Below are 15,408 nucleotides of genomic sequence, written 5' to 3'. Positions count from 1 at the left end.
TAAGTGCAGGGCCTTTAAGGAGCAAAACTTGCTTTCCAATAACTTCCAGGTTTTAGACTTTTTTTGGTGAGAGCTTCCCAATCTTATAAACTGGCTTTAAGATCTCTTGGAAAGGAGGTAGGCACCTACTCTGGGGGTACCCTCTATGTCTGCCTTTATTTGAACAATAATTGAGAGAAGGGAGGAGACAGGGAAGTGAAGGGAGGTGAGTGATGGTCACAAACAGGAAATCACAAGCTAGTGCTATCATTTTTTTGAAAAATAAGATACAATACTCTAGTGGAATTTTATATTTAGAAAACAAAAATAATACTCACTTAAAATAATCTGCACATGAAAGAGTTTATGAAATTTTAGATTTTTCAAAAGCAGGCATGTGTATAAAAAAAATCGAAAACTCTCTTATAGGGAGTGTGAGGAATTCTTATCTCTTCCTAGTTGGAAGGCTGTGTAATGTGGGCAGCTTAACTCACACCACAGAAGGTACTAGGTTTATGGGCATTTAAGACTGGGACCAGGGGCAGGGCAGAGTTGCCACTTAGAGCAAACTGGCCATTGACAACTGTGCAGGTCATTAGGGTCATGCCCCAAAGTATAGTTATTTTTCCCTCTTCCCTGGTCACAGCTGTCAGCAGAATGAGTCTGCTCTTGGGCTAAGCTTAATTAAAAAGCAAGAAGAGATGAGGGGGCTCTAATCCCCACTGAGAGTTGTCAGCCAACACTTTATTTGAAGAAGGAAATAGAAAAGGATAAGTTATTTTTCTCATTAGTGCAACTTTCAATTTTATATTTTTAGAATTTCTAAGATTCTACAAAGAAATTCCTTAAAGAAAGAGGCAACAGTTTTGTCCTCAAACAGAAAATGGCCTTTCCATCCTGGTCAACAGCGACCACTAAGTAAGAGATTTGGGATCAGAATTAATGCAGCAATAGTAAATATTCATGAAAACGGGATTCCGCTGTGGTTCAAAGTGTTCCTTTATGTTGGGCGATGTTGAGACTGTATACTGCATGGCTCATGGTATAGAATGAGACTTTTTATTATTCAGCTCAGGAAAAGACAATTAAAACGAATGTGATATTTTAAAAAAGTGAAATAAATATACATAAGGGAGATTTAAAATATAAGAACATTATATTTTGCTCTGAGACCTTTCTTTCCTCTGGAAACATTCAGGTCACACAGAGGAGAAGAGGGGAGGGTGATGGATGGTTTTGCCCTTTGAGACGCTGTGATTGACTCCTGCATCCACATTATTCTATTTCCCCTCTAGTCCACTGTGTTAATTATAGTTTCATAGAATTATGGGGGATTTTCTTTTATTCCTTCTGGCTGTCTGCCATGTTATGGGTAGAGAAAAAGAAAGAAGCTAAAATGTGGATTATCCCAAGTTCTCATACAGGTGGAGAGTGAGGCTATGTCAGGCCTGCTGTCAGGAGAACACTCTTTTCTCCATAGCCAATTGGCTTTCACAGCCAGAGATGAAATCTTAACTCCAAAGAAATCCTGCTACGGCAGAAAAATACATTTGAAAGAACTATAGGAAATTTGGAATAAAATACTTAACTACTTATGTTTTCTTGAGTAGTCTAATACCACTGAGACTTAGATACGAAGGTATGATGCTAATTGTATGTACTTTGTTAAATTGTTGAGGATTTCTGTACACGTACCCACCCCAAAAGAAAAAATATAGTATGTGCCCATGTAATGATAAATGAGAAAAGTCATTTAACATGTGCTATAAATGGTCCTCCACCACTATTTTTTCAGTTTACGTAGTGGAGAGTCCCACCTTCCTCCTGAGGACATATATTAGATTTTAGGATTGCGTACTAATTGAAAAATAGAAACAAGATAAAAATCAACTTCCTGCAACTTTCTTCCTGTTCTACATATCAAGAGATAGCAATGGGAAGGATTCTAGAATGTCCCAATACATCATTGTTTTTCATAACGTTTTAGTGTTATAGGCAAGTTCTCTTTTTCCCTTCAGTCAATTTAGAACTGTCTCTGTTTTATTCTGAGAGAGGCCTAGAATAAGGGAGCACTTGCACATACACAGCAGAGCTAACATAGGATATTTGTGATTTTTAGCTTTCTGAATCATTGATATATGGCACAACAGTTTTCATGAAGATAGTCTTGCAATCCACAATTCAAAAAGGTAAATCTCTTGGTAAGTTTCCAAGAGTCACACAGTAAGTAAGTTGAGTTTACAAATATCTGGTTAATAGTTGCTTTCAGTCTGGTGACAGGAAGTACTGAGGACAAGGGTCTCTCAAGTGCACCCAACCTGGAAACGATGGTTTTCACCTACTTCTAAAAAAGTTTGTGGCCACTTCATTCTACCCTTACTTTTTTCCTCTATCTTCAGCTCTTTTAATCTTTGTTCTTTCTCCTATTATGAGATATGCAAGACAGGGTTTGGATCTAAAATAGTAAAATTTACTTCCTGTAGAATTAAAAACAGTATTTGAAAGATGGATTAGAGAGAAATGGAAAAATAATAAAGATTAACCATTGAATTATTCCTAGTTCTTTAATGTTCTCCTACCTGCTAAATACTAGATATAGAGTGGACGTAGTCCATAAATGCCTTTTCTCCTGACCCTGTCAGTTTATAGCCTACATGTTAAATGATCAGTCATCCATTCTCATTATCCAAACATTCTTAGTTTAAGAAAACATTCCATTGGGAAGTTACATGCCTCATGCAACAAAGGAGTCATGAATCCTTACTCTTAAGTGAACACAGTATGTCAAAATGGGAAAAGAATACAATTTCTAAGTATTTCTTGCTGTAGTCCTCTGCATTTAAAACAGATATAAAACTATGTAGCTCCAATTAGTGGAGGGAAATGCATGCTAGCTGAAGAGTCACGAGGTATATTAACAAATGTACTCTTAAATTCTACTTAAGTGAGGGTGGCGCCTGTGGCTTAGTGAGTAGGGTGCTGGCCCCATATACTGAGGGTGGTGGGTTCAAACCCAGCCCCTGCCGAACTGCAACAAAAAATAGCCGGGCATTGTAGCAGGCACCTGTAGTCCCAGCTACTCAGGAGGCTGAGGCAAGAGGATCACCTAAGCCGGAGGTCGCTGTGAGCTGTGATGCCACAGCACTCTACTGAGGGTGACAAAGTGAGACTCTGTCTCTAAAAAAAAAAAAAAAAAAAAGTGTTTGTCTTGCCTCTCTCCAATGATGTTTAAAATTATTGCCAATGCAAAGAATTTCCCCTAAAATTTGACACATTTGCTACCTGTATCTCAAGAATGGCTTTAGAAATTCATAATCTGAAAGCTATCATTCTGAATCTGCACTTAACTCTAGACAACTAGCTTAGAGGTTAAGAACACTAAATTGTATTGCAAAAATGCTGGCTTATTTTAAAGGGCAAAAGCAAGGGATAACTAATTATGAATGCAAAGCACTTAGCAGATCTGAAGTGTTCCGCAAATTCTTAATAAAAAAAACAAAACACTTTGATCCTTGGTATGAGAATTGTAATTTATTATCTTGATTACCCATAATGTTAACTCTATCAAAGTTGGTGCCCTTTTCCATTTAATGACAGTTCTGTAGATGAAAGTTCAGGCCAAATGATAGAAGTTGCACTGAATTTAATGAGGTATTTTAAAGGAAATGCTTGAGGCCTTAACCTAAAGACACTATGAAGCCAAGTGTCCAGCATTTACTTATCTATAATTTTAATTTTGGGTCACTATATGGTAGTAACAAATGAAAGAATTCACACACATAATATTATTTTATTCATAGAAGGAAAAATGGTGCCTGATGAGATACTGGCCACTAGAATGGGATGCTTAAGGATGCTGAGGTTGCTCCAAGAATTCTCTAAGAATTTAACATTTAACTGATCATAGTGTAGAGAACTACTATCAAATGTTTTTTAGTTAATTTTTATATACAAGGGAATTTTATTTTTATTCCTTTAAGTAACTTACTCTGGATTGAATCAGAAATCCTAATAAAATGGAAATAACCTACAGCCCAAGTTGTTAGATTTGTGAATATCTTATCATGGATTTTAAGGGAGGATATGATTTTGAACATCAGGAAACTTGTATACATAGAAGGAAAATTTCTATGAGCTAGATATTGCCTTTGGGCAACTGTTTGCATTTCCCTTCACTTATGTGGTATAGGTCTTCTAAAATTTCCATAGACCTCACGGACATAAACCCATGTGAAGTGTTTATAGGTAAAATGTTCATTGAGAAAAAGGGATATTTTTTACCAAATATGATGGTTCCTTTTGTGTATCGACTTAAGTAGGTCATGTGGTGCACAGACGTTTGGCCAAACGTTATTCTGGCTGTGTCTGTGGGAATGTTTCTGGATGAAACATTTCAGACAGTAGACTGAATAAGCAGATTACCCTCCCTTATACGGATGGGCCTTGTTGAAGCAACTGAAGTTCTGCATGTAAGGAAAAGGCTTAGTAAGGGAGGGAACATATCCTGCCTGACCTCTTGAGCAGGGATATTGTTTTTTTCCTGCCTTTAGAGTTGGATTGAAACATCCCTTTTTCCTGAGTCTTGACCTGATTGTGTTTCAGACAAGAGTTTCCACCATTGGCCTTCCTGATTTTCAGGCTTATGCACATGGAGGGAACTACACATTGGTTCTCCTGGGTCTCTTGCTTCCCAGCTGTAAAGCTTAGGACTTCTCAGTTTTCATAATCAGGTGAGCCCATCACTTATAACAAGCCTTGCTTTACACACACCCACACACCCTACTAGTGTGATTCTCTGAAGACCCCTGACTAATACCCTGAGTATTGGTTTTTACTTCTTAAGATGAAGGAGTGAAATGCCAACATCAGGGGATCGGGATGACTCTGCCCCAGTGTGAGAATGTACACCATGTGCATCAGTCACAACCATACAACACGAAAAGCATTTCTGCCTCATACGGCAAAAGGACAAAAAGTTAGGGAAAGTGAGAGAAAGGAAGCCTAAGTGATTAAGTGCAAAGATTCTGTCTTACATGAAAGAAATTCTGTCCCTTACAAACTGTGCAACTTTAAGCAGGTCATGAACTATAGCCTACCTCAGATTTTTCAAACAGATTGCTTGAGCCCAGGAGTTTGTGACATAATGATGCCACTGCACTCTAGCCCAGGATAACAGAGCAAGACTCTGTCTCAAAATAGACTTGTCTCTCTCTCTCTATGCATATATATATTTATGTAAATTATAAGGACATCAACTTTATAGATGTGCTGTGAGAACAAAAGAGCTGCATACATGCTCATGTTGCTATGTGACTTCAAAGTTTCTGAACCACTGTCCTTCTTGGATAGCACCTGCATTTGAGTACTGCTTCCCTGGAATTGCCATATGTATAGGGTAAGATCATGGACCCCTGTTTGAGTTTGATTTTTTTTCCCAATTTTATTTTGAGTTAACTTTCTTAAGTTTTATTTAAAGGGGCTATGTCAGATATAAAGAAAATATAAAATTAGGTCCAAAGTTGCCACCAGCTATAGATACCCCATTGCAGAAACCAATTGACTCATTTATAAGATTAGGAGAGTTAACTGAGAGCATGCCACAAAATCAGCAATGGAACTTTTATTTATTTATTTATTTATTTATTTTTAGCCGGGGCCGGGTTTGAACCCATCACCTTCGGTATATGGGGCTGGCACCCTACTCCTTTGAGCCACAGGTGCTGCCCAGCAATGGAACTTTTAAAAACCACAAATGCAGGAACCCCGTCCCTACCGGTCCCATCTGCATCTAGGCTAGGGATTGAGACCATGCAAAGTATGAGGCATGTGTGTATTTTAATAATCTTCATTGATTCATCAAGTTTTCTTTATAATCCACTGTCAGATGATTTGGAAAATTCATACAACCTGTCATGTTATATGACAAAACACTTTTAATCTAACATCTCTAAAGCATTTTTAAAGTAGTCTTGATACTTTATCTAATCAACTTTAAAAAACTCAAGCCAAAATAATTATATATTTTTCTCTGAAATAGATCTGTGTATGGATCAAAGTCAACAAACTAGAATAGGGGAATATTGGCAATAAGACAGTCCAACTCATCAGCCGTTTCATCACGGACCAGACTTGTCACTGCAAAGACACCCGGGAGTCCCTACCAGATGTACTAGCCATTATTCATCTTCACAAACCTCCACCAAAAAGTTGACCTTTAGGTAGTACATGCTTTAAACATAAATTCACCAAAGCATTAACAGAAACAGGAACAAATACCAAAGAATTGACTTCAGACTACTGACTGAGAAAAATAAAGGGGGAACCTGTGAAGTCATACCCCAGGTTGTGTCTCTAATATTGACATCGTAGTCACTGAAACAAAGTCATAATGAAAGAAAATCTGATCAACCCCCGATTTGAAAGATATGTCTTTCTTATTGTAGAAATTACATGCACAGCTGGAGTGGGTCTAATCAACACACTATAGTTTCTCCCAGGGACAGTGAATGAACAATGAAGTTCTTTTTCCCATACTCACTTTGACTTCTTCATGTACAGCCAGTAGACGACACCAGCAACCAGGGCGGCGAGGAGAAGACCAACGACAATTCCCACAATCAGTTTTGCCTGGTCGTTCACCTTTTCTCTGTTTTCATCTAGAACAAAGAAGACAAGTCCATGCAATTATAGACAATGCCAAGGATTTTTAAAAAGAAGTTATCTAATTTATGCTTTGAAACCTGTCTAAGGTTCACTACGATGATGAACATGCAAACTTGTGATTGTAAAGGGTAAAACATTAGCATTCTTACTATCTGGTCTCATTTGGTGTTTTAGTTCAAGTCAAAATTGTGGACAGCTGAGAAAATTACTTATACTATGACACTTCATAGATCTTGAGCTGATAGTCAAGGAAGAAGGGTCAGCAGCAGAGTACCTACCACTTATCTCGTCTGCCTCATCGTGTTCTGGAATACTTACTGAAATGAAAAATGTTAATATGAAATTAAAAACAAAATTTGTTGATATATGAAAGTCACCTTTACCATTATAGTATGATGTAATAATACTCAAGGATAAAATGTCTATTCTACAACTTAGGGTAATAAAAAACCAAAAATCACACTTAATAGAGCATGACCTTCCCTACAAAGAAATTCATCCTGTTTCAAAGAAGGGAGATTCGTTAAAACTGCAAAGCTATTATTAATCTACTATAGAAAATATCACAAATTATGAGCTACTATATTAATCTGAAATCCATATAATTTTTCCACTATCTACCACCTTTTAATAATACTTCCTTTTTAAGAGCAAAAAAGTTGGTAGCTATGCTGTTGATAGTGTATTATTTTTCAATTTTTCTCAACTTTCCTGTCCTGATACAGGAGAATTAATTTTTATCCTCCAGCATCAAGGGCATACCCTAGAGATGTTCTCAAAGTGGTAAGGATAGAGGTTGAAACTGGGAATGTTTCAGTAATCTCTAAGAAGCTGCCTATGTGATGTTTGCAAAAGCCCTCAAATGATTCTAACAGCACTAAGCTCTTGGTTCATTTTAAGAGTCACTGGTGTGATGAAACATCATCTAATGTTAAACTGCATTAATATTCTTCAAATTGCATGGGCTTGCATCATAAATGGCAGTAATGTTTATTAAAATGCATATGCCCAGACCCTCCTCACATATACAAAACTGGTATCAGGAGGTGTTCGCTGAGTTTGAAAACAACTGGATTTAATGTTGATCAGGCCACTGCAAGGCTGAGAAAATCAAAACACATCATTCAAGGTGCCTAAAATAAATAGAGATACTGGTGTTCAAGATGAAAGGAGAGGTTCACTTTCTAGGGAGGATGAATCAATACTCACTGAATTACATTCTGATAAGTCAATGCACTGATTTTAAAGTTATATTTGTTTGGTTCTTTCGCCCTGTTAATCCATCATGCTTTTATATCCTAGTCATAATCTATTAGGGATATTTATCTTTAGACAATTATTTTCTCCTAGCTCCTGTTAATTCCTAGCCAGTGTATCCCTAGCTGGCTAATGTCCCATGTAGGATTTCATTCAACTGAAGAAGAATAAAAGTGTGGAGGGTCAGTTAGCATCTTTTCCAGAACCGAGCCTCATTTTAGGCCAGTCTTGATTTAATGTTGACATAGCAAGAGGAAGAATTGAAGATTATAAACACTTTCTCATTGAATGCAAAGGCTTTCAGAAAAAGCTGCTGTTTGTATGTATGTATTCCCCTGATTTCACCTTTGACAGGTTTTTTTTTTTTTTTTTTTTTACTTTCTATGAGCTAATTTCTTATATCTGATCTTAGGCTATGTTTCAAATATGATGTGATAAAAAATTTAGAAACTAGATTTCACGAATTCCAATATCAGTCCTGCTAATTTGCCGAATGACTTTAACTTTGTGGCATTCTTGTACAACATAAGGGTTGGATAAATACCACAAAGAATTAGAATGCAAAATAACAGGTGAAAGGGAATGAAGGTTTACCAGTTATAAAACTGTTACAAAAATGTTTAAAGATAGTCTTTGAGTTATCTCTACCCTGAACACAAAACATGGATTAAATGAGAACAACTCATTTCTTATCTCTGTTGCCTTTGGGAAATATCTTGTACAGGATAAGTTCTCTGACCCGGAAAACGTGAAATGATTTAACTGTCAAGACGAGGGTAGTACAAGAATGGACACCAGGAAGGAAGAAATAAAATAACCTCATGATGATGATATCAAATGCAAAATAAATAAATAAAACTTACCATGATGCAGTACAGGAAGATGGAATTGAAGATTTTAAACTAATGAAGAAAACTTCAAATTTTCTTACTTTTTTTAATGCCAGAAAAGAAATACTCACTCGCAGAGACATTCAAGGAGTTTACTGTTCTCTCCAGCTGGTTTTCTGCTGTGCAAGTTAATGTAACATTTTCTTCAGGGGAAATGATAATTTTACTATAATACCTGCCATTGATATAAGGAGATTCCTCTGTCTGGAAAAAGAAGAAGGAAGATGGGCTTAGAATTGAAAATAAATTTAAATTCTTGAACGAGAGTAGAATAGCGTGGTGCTCTGTAGGCCAGTCTGGGGTTCAAGGGGTCGTGATTATAGAGAACCATATGAGTCAGTATCTCAAGGAGCCAAAGTTGAATAAATCCATAATGAGATTTCTCTTTATGTTTTTATTGTAAATTTTAATAATTAAATTAATCGAACTTTTCCTTTTCCATAGAATCTCAGGTTCAGTCAATATTTTGGCATGATGACACGTCTCAAAATAATTAGTGATGATTTAACCACCAATTTTCCCTCAATAAACCTATAAATCTAATTATTCATGAACTTGATCACTGTTCTTCACTGTGAGGATTAATTCCTTTATCTTAAGCACATATGTATGCATAACTTGCTCATGGGTAAGTCAAACTATTTTTTCTAAATTTTTCGGTTGTAAATAAAAAGGATGGATTTGTTTAGAGTAACTGCTAAGTCCATTTGTTTTTTTGTGAGGTGTTTGTGAAGGCAATCACATTTAATTCCTCTAAACATAAGGAACAATCCACTTTAATCCCATCCCCAGGATTTGACTCCTACATCCAGCAGGACTGAAGCAAATAACGCACTTACTCTCTTTCCTCAGTCACTTCATACACATCATTTTCTGTAGAGTTCCCTTTTTTATGTTAGTAAGTGCCTTGAGGACAAGAGATAGCCTTATGCTTGGGGATATCTTCTAGTCGTGAGGGCCCGAGAAGGGGCAGAGATACCTCATAGTTGTAAAATAAAAGATTTACCAAGGGTTTGAGGAGGGAACAAATAAAAGATTATGGCAGGATCAGCACAAACCTAGAGCAAGAAAAATAACATGCCACGCAGTGGGCCAGAATCAATCTTTCCCCTTGACAGTGAAGTATGGCATTATTATTTTTATCCTCATAGTAAGTTGACCTGCTATTTTGTTACTTCCCAATAGGATTTTTTAATCTGTACAGAATATACATATATTTTCTCATTTATAGAATGGCCTTCTAAATCTTCGTGTCTTCATTCATTAAATATTTATCATGTGCTTATTTTTCTACTTTCTACACCTGCATTACCAGTAACCCAAACTTCTCTTTTTTTTCTTACACTCATTGTTTAATTGAACTAGACAGTAAAAACAACAGAGAAGGAAAGAAACAGACATTTTTGATTTTAAAACATAGATCTGTGTCTTTTCAACAATTCAGATGGTTCATTCTGAACCAAGAAAACTGCACTTTCTCAGGCTTAAGGGGCCAGAACCTTCTTACCTCTTCTCTCATCCTCTCCCACCATGTCTCCTTCACATCTAACCAAAGCAGGAGTTATTCGGTTCAAAGGTGCTCACACCTTGGTGGGCTTTTCATATCTTAAGTGTATCGCCCATAGGAGAAAGAGCTACATCTACCTTGTTCTGCAAAACTGCACTGCATAAGCTAGACCAGTGGCCCAACTTCCCTAGATGGAGGAAGAGTGGAGATTTTCACTTAAAATGAATTTTCAGCTCTTTGCCATGTATATATATATATATATATATATATATATTTAAAATTTCAAGTGGGTTAAAATCTGGAAAGGAGGTCACACCAAAAGACTCAAATAATCAAATGGCACCACTGGGTCATCCTCATGAGTCTTTATTTGGTTCTATTGAGAAGAAAGAATATGAAGACTGTTGTAGAGAAAACAGAAATAACAAGTATGTCAGTAACCCATGCAGATAGATTATCAAGCTAGGGAAATTATAGTTCAAATAGTTCAGAATCCCTAGTGTGGCAGACCAGATTATCTTTTTTTTCTTTTTTGGTCGAAGATTTAGTTTTAAGAGTAAATTAAAGTTGTGTTCCTAAGTTATTCAATCTTTACTATGGTAAAAAACCACTAAGATTTGGTTTATAACCCCTTTGTTTTAGAAGAACACATGTCAGACACTGTATATAATATGGAGCTTGACTTTTTCTGGCCCTAGCCCTGGAATAAGCATCAGATCATATGCTCACAGCAGTGGCAGTGACTGTGTTCTTCCTCCTCTTTCCCCATGGCCCAGGATTAAGGAGAAATATCCCTTAACATCATAAATAAAGTAATGGAGGCTACTCACACTCAGATGTGTATGTGGGTAATGCAGAAGTGTATACCTTAACGTTTTGATCACCCAAGTTTGGGGGATAAATGACCATCAGGCAAAACCCAATTTACACACTTTAAAGAAAACAAAACTGACAACCCCATAATGCTTCTTCCATTTTCCGTGGTCCTGGAATTTAAGATTTCTCTTTGAGCCTTGTTCTTCTTTAAGAAGATTAAAAAGTTAGCAAAACCTCCCACTGAGAAGATTGCCAATATCATATGGTGACATGTCAACCTACAGTTTAGGTAACTAAATAAAACCCCACACAGGACCAAGCGCAGCGTATAAGGAGAAGACAAATACTTGCTTGGTTTATGACGCTCCCGCTGCCGGTAATTGTCCACTGTATAGCTGGCTTCGGAAAACCTTCCACATGGCAGATTATTGTTTTAGACAATCCACTGGGATCAGTTTTCTTTGTCATTTTTATTTGTGGTTTTCCTAAAACATCATTATAATTTAAATATGATATTGAACTGAGATCACAAAAGAAACCAGGTATCGAATTCTTAAAGAATAATTCAAATTGGTTCCCACGTATTTATTACCTTCTACAATGAGAGTCAATGACTCTCTTTTCTTTAGTCCTTCAACCTCTTGCAGGGCGGTTTCGCAGACATAGTTTCCAGCATCCTGATAATGAAGACTAGAAAATGATGGGCTAGACCGAAGCCTGATGTTATCCTGATTAAATAAAAAGTAAATTACCTTACATGGCACAATTACAACTCTCCTTGTATTTGTTAAATAATAATATAAATTATTATCATAAATATACAACTTATTTTCCTTAACTTCAGATCCTTTCAAAATGGATTTCCTTTTTTCTTCATAGTTTCAGAATTACACATATTAGAGCTTTATTTCAGACTCTTTTATGTACTAAATTTATAATTAGGAACAAGTTCCTACACTGTGGAGACTCAATTTCCTTATTTTTAAATGGGATCAGAATATTATCATGTTGAATTATTATAAGAAGCTAATTTTTCCAATAATGCTAAGTATTTACATTGATGAAAGTTTTCATTTGATAGAAGTGACTCCTTGTAGCATATATGAAATAGGGAATAGAATTGGCAGATACGGAGACTTAGTCTACCTGGTCAATGACAGGTGTAAAGGACTGAAAGTCATTTTATAGAATACAATTATCAACATAAGGGATCCCTTACAGAGTGCACTAGTATGAAAGTGTCCCCCAGATTTTGTGTTGGAAACTCAGCTATTAAATTGATATGTTGATGGTATTTGCAGGTGAGTTCGTACTTTATTTATTTTTTGAGACAGAATCTCACTTTATCACCCTGAGTAGACTGCTGTGGCATCATAGCCCACAGCAACCTCAAACTCTTAGACTGAAGTGATCTTCTTGCCGCAGCCTCCCTAGTAGCTGGGATTATAAGCCCAGGCTACTTTTAGAGATGGTGTCTTGCTCTTGCTCAGGCTGGTCTCGAGCTCAAGGAATCCAGCTGCCTCGGCCTCCCAAAGTGCTAGGATTACAGGTGTCAGCCACCCTGCCCAGCTGGAGATGAGATTTTTGGGAGGTGATTGGGATTATGTACGTTATGAGGGTGAGGCCCCCATGATGGGACTAGTGGATTTATTAGAAGAGGAAAAGAGATCTGAGCTGGCACCATCATGCTCTTTTACCATATGATGGCCGGCACCATGTCTCCTCTATTCTAATTTCTATGAACAAAGAAAATGTAACATTTAATTTATAAAGTCACCTGTTGTACAGAAAATAATCCTATTTTATCAGGATTCACAATGTTCTTAAGTAGGAAACTGAATACAATCCTAAGATTACATTGTGGCTGCAGTGGTGTTAAAAACTGATTTAGCCACAGTAAACTTAATTTCTCTAGTCCTGTGTTAAAACCTGCTATGAATATTAATACGATTATTCGTTGGTCTAGTTGCCTAGACTTGTCTAGCCTTGTGAACATTGACTACAACAATTTGTCATGTTAAATATGCATCCAACAGAGTGACATTTTATCTGAGTGAACAAGAAGCTGTGATGAGGCCATGGAGGAAAGAGAATGAGATATAAATGGAGCTCTAGGAGTAAGAGAGGACTCAGCACTAAAAGGGATCAAAGAGCAGAGAGTAAAGCAAATCAGAGCAACTTACGCTTTCATCAAGAAGAAACTCTAGCAATAAATTGCCCACACATTTTTATAAAAATAATTCTTGTCAACTTCTATTTCAAATAGCATGTGTGTGTTCTCAACACACCCCTGGTTAAGGGCTCACGTTGCAAGTCATGGTCTTGTAACAAAGGCACTTCATGTTAGGATATATTAAACTCTCACTAGACAAGGATTTGAATGGAGGAATCATAATCACAACCTTTTATTCTTGCTAACAACCTTGCCTCAAATCGTCAATTATCAATCCCACTTTCTTACTCCAAAATGATAGTAATGATTGAGTCTCCAGGTAACAGCCTACATTTCAGATAATTACAAGAATACAATAATTCACTTGGGAAATACTAAATAAGCTCCCAGTCTATTCTGGATGTTCTACTAGGTTCTGCAATAAAAGGAGATTCCTACTGAGGAGCTCCTAATCCAGTGCCACCTGCATTCAGAAACCTAAGAGTAGCTTGAGCAGTAAAAAGACAAAAAGGTGTACTACCCAAGCACACTATTCAAGCTCAGAAGGCCTGACCTTGAGTCTCATCTCAGGCAATTATGGGCTTTCTGATATCTCTCACCTCAATTTCTTTATAAGTAATATGGGGAAATAATCTTGGTATTACACAAGATTGTTGTAAGCATCATGTGACAAGAATGAATTAAAATGCACTGTAAATTGTTAAGCCTTAGGTGTATAACTAGGAGTGTGTATATACACACATACATTTGTTTGTGTTTAATTACTTAGTATATATATACAGATGAAATTTGACAATTAATTTTGTGATCTCATCTAGAAAAAGTGCTACCTACCGGACGCCTGAATATCACTAGGGTCACCTTCAAAGTCCTTCCCCTTGGCCATCTGGTGACTGTAATGATATTCAGCCATGAGGTACACATATATAGCACTTTTTCTTGGACAAATTTGCAAACATCATTGTCAGATCATGTGTGATGACAGCTCAAATGGCCATTCCTGATTGTTACAAGAGAGTTCCAAAATTACTTTGAAGGGTGGGTGAGGCACTGGCGTCCGTGTATAGCTTCCTTAGGGGAGTATCTCAAAGGTGACTGCAGAGATATTCCACAGTGAGGTATGTAGCACACTTTTTCTAGAACAGGTTTGTAAACTTAATTATCCCACCTTGCAATTAAGTAACACTACAAACTGTTTTAGAGCATCAATTGTGGATGGCCATCCTGTTGTTAAGTGCCCCCAAATTTTATTGGTATTATTAATGAGAGAGAAAATGAATGTGGTTATATAATCATATGCATGGAAATACACACACACACACACACATATGTTTTATAATATTAAGTGCAAAAGAAATCAGCGTGAGCAGCAGGACAGCTCACTTACCTTGGTCCACACCACGGTTGCGTTCCTGCTGGCAGATATAGTGCATGATACAGGCAGGGTGTCACCAATCTGCTTGGTCACTTCCCCGCTTGGGTTTAAGGACAAATCCAAATCTGTGACAGAAAATCTGCTTTAAATACAAATTCCAAGAGTGCAAGACAGTAAACAATATTTTGGAAAAGAAAAGATAAAAGAAAAAAATCCTTCTTGACTGCATTTGCAAATTCAGAACTGATTTATATGACCGAAATAACTGGACTGTAGCATAATTAGCCTAGTTTTTCAAACCAGCTTTGAGACCAGTTAGGATAAATGAATGGTCGCTCTAATTGATTAATTGTTTATTTGCAGTTAATGTGATTGATGTTTTGAGGGCATATAAATATTCCCCTATGGTATACTACCTTGAGAAAAAAAATCTTAAATCATTTCTGGAGGAAAATAAAAGAAAGATGAAGCCTAAGTCATATGGTAAGAGGAGCGTAAGGCATAAATGTTGGAAAATCAAATATATTTAAACAGCAGGTGATAAACTGAAAAACTGTGAGGTAGTCTGTATGCTTCTCCAGAGGAAATTGACTATAGAAGCAGATATATTTTTAAAAAAATGTGATTCCACTTCTCATGCAATTGATACTTTAAATAAGATCCATTGTTAGGTACACAGTCAGCAGAAATCACTTAAAAACAGAGTACAAATCCATCTGAGGCTACATAATCCTTCAGGCAGAAAGTA

General features: G+C 36.7%; 1 protein-coding gene across 3 annotated transcripts in view; it reads right to left on the bottom strand.

Moving 5' to 3' along the window:
• The window catches only part of ALCAM (activated leukocyte cell adhesion molecule), a 205,225-nt gene that overhangs the window by 19,718 nt on the left and 170,099 nt on the right, over positions 1-15,408 (bottom strand). For 2 of the 3 annotated variants that reach the window (XM_053564318.1, XM_053564319.1), the window contains exons 9-14: positions 14,673-14,785; positions 11,705-11,840; positions 11,460-11,597; positions 8,861-8,989; positions 6,921-6,959; positions 6,518-6,635 (exon numbers count right to left, since the gene is read on the bottom strand). In XM_053564318.1, the coding sequence (XP_053420293.1) occupies positions 6,518-6,635; positions 6,921-6,959; positions 8,861-8,989; positions 11,460-11,597; positions 11,705-11,840; positions 14,673-14,785 (673 nt within the window). The remainder of the gene's footprint in view (positions 1-6,517; positions 6,636-6,920; positions 6,960-8,860; positions 8,990-11,459; positions 11,598-11,704; positions 11,841-14,672; positions 14,786-15,408) is intronic. The other variant, XM_053564320.1, reaches the window with a different exon arrangement.

Source organism: Nycticebus coucang, chromosome 16, assembly GCF_027406575.1.
Source record: "Nycticebus coucang isolate mNycCou1 chromosome 16, mNycCou1.pri, whole genome shotgun sequence".
Lineage (NCBI taxonomy): Eukaryota > Metazoa > Chordata > Mammalia > Primates > Lorisidae > Nycticebus > Nycticebus coucang.
The sequence above is the reverse complement of the archived record's forward strand: the minus strand, read 5'-3'. Positions and strand labels throughout refer to the sequence as shown.